The following is a 1,152-nucleotide window of genomic DNA, read 5'->3' as shown; positions in this document are numbered from 1 at the left end:
AAGGAATATGATAAGGCCTAAATGCCTTTAGACACAATGCAGGGAAAATTCTACATGATAGTGTATCATCATCATATCTTTTATATATTTCTCAAATCTAAAATTATATTAATTTTGCATTACTGTCTTATACTCACGAACACTTACTTCATCCTCCATTAGTTCATCAGCTTTAGTTTGGATAAATTTCTGTAGCTTTACAGCATCTCTATATATCCTGGAGTCTGGTCGGTTATACTGCTGAGCATTGTCGAACATCAAGTTGAAATCATCAACCATATCAGAAATAAAACGATATTCTCCCTTCTGTCAAAATAAAATACAGGAAAAAAGTTATCACTTCATTATGCAACTACTTTGCATTTCCAACATATCTACTAGGTTATATACAGTTATAAAGTTATTAAAATTTAACATACCACAATTTTCTTCCTGATCTGAGAGAGAGAAATAGGATTCTTGATCTCAACATAATAATCTGCATGCCATCTTCTGTTTGGAAGACGTTTGAATGGCTCCACCAGCTGATAGTTTGGGTCTGAGAAAACAAACATTTATAACATAGTTAATTTGTTCCCCATCCAAATCATTTAGCACCTACAAGTATATAAATAGATACAGGTGACTACAATAATAGCACAATAAGTATTTGAACAGTTACTTAGGTGGCATGATAACAGTGGTGGAAAACTTTTCAGTAACAGGATATTCTGTTTGGTAGTTACAAACATACAATAAAACCAATCTGAATGAAACAATAAACAATAAAAAGGGAAGTGCCTGGTCTCTCATTTAATCTGTAAGAGTAGACAATTAGCAAGCAAAGTGTATGAAAAAATAATGAAGAATTTCAAAACTTCGAAGGCCTTTAACACAGAAGTTTTTTTTATGTTTGGGACCTCCTAGAACTTACAATTTTGTCATATCTCTAAAAGTTTCTTTATCTCTTTATAGAAGGAACTTCAAAATGCACTAAGCACTACATATTATATCTTGAAATGTCAAAATCATTCATCATTAACAAATTTTCTTCAGCATTTTTTCACACTACATTCAATAATTCTTAAACTAAATTGAATTTACAAAATAGAAAGCATAGTTTTCTTTACTTGATCTCGATAAATAATGCACAGGGCGGTAATAAGTTCATAT

At 31.0% G+C, this 1,152-nt stretch overlaps 1 protein-coding gene across 6 annotated transcripts in view; it reads right to left on the bottom strand.

Moving 5' to 3' along the window:
* Positions 1 to 93: 93 nt before the first annotated feature.
* LOC113819827 (protein polybromo-1) overlaps positions 94 to 1,152 on the bottom strand; it is a 57,357-nt gene continuing 56,298 nt past the window's right edge. For all 6 annotated transcript variants that reach the window (XM_070135190.1, XM_070135194.1, XM_070135191.1 and 3 more), the window contains 2 exons: positions 420 to 538; positions 94 to 306 (listed from right to left, as the gene is read on the bottom strand). In XM_070135190.1, coding sequence (XP_069991291.1) covers positions 109 to 306; positions 420 to 538 — 317 coding nt within the window. In that variant the 3' untranslated portion in view covers positions 94 to 108. The remainder of the gene's footprint in view (positions 307 to 419; positions 539 to 1,152) is intronic.

The sequence above is a fragment of the Penaeus vannamei genome, chromosome 20, assembly GCF_042767895.1.
Source record: "Penaeus vannamei isolate JL-2024 chromosome 20, ASM4276789v1, whole genome shotgun sequence".
In the NCBI taxonomy this organism is placed as follows: domain Eukaryota; kingdom Metazoa; phylum Arthropoda; class Malacostraca; order Decapoda; family Penaeidae; genus Penaeus; species Penaeus vannamei.
The sequence above is the reverse complement of the archived record's forward strand: the minus strand, read 5'-3'. Positions and strand labels throughout refer to the sequence as shown.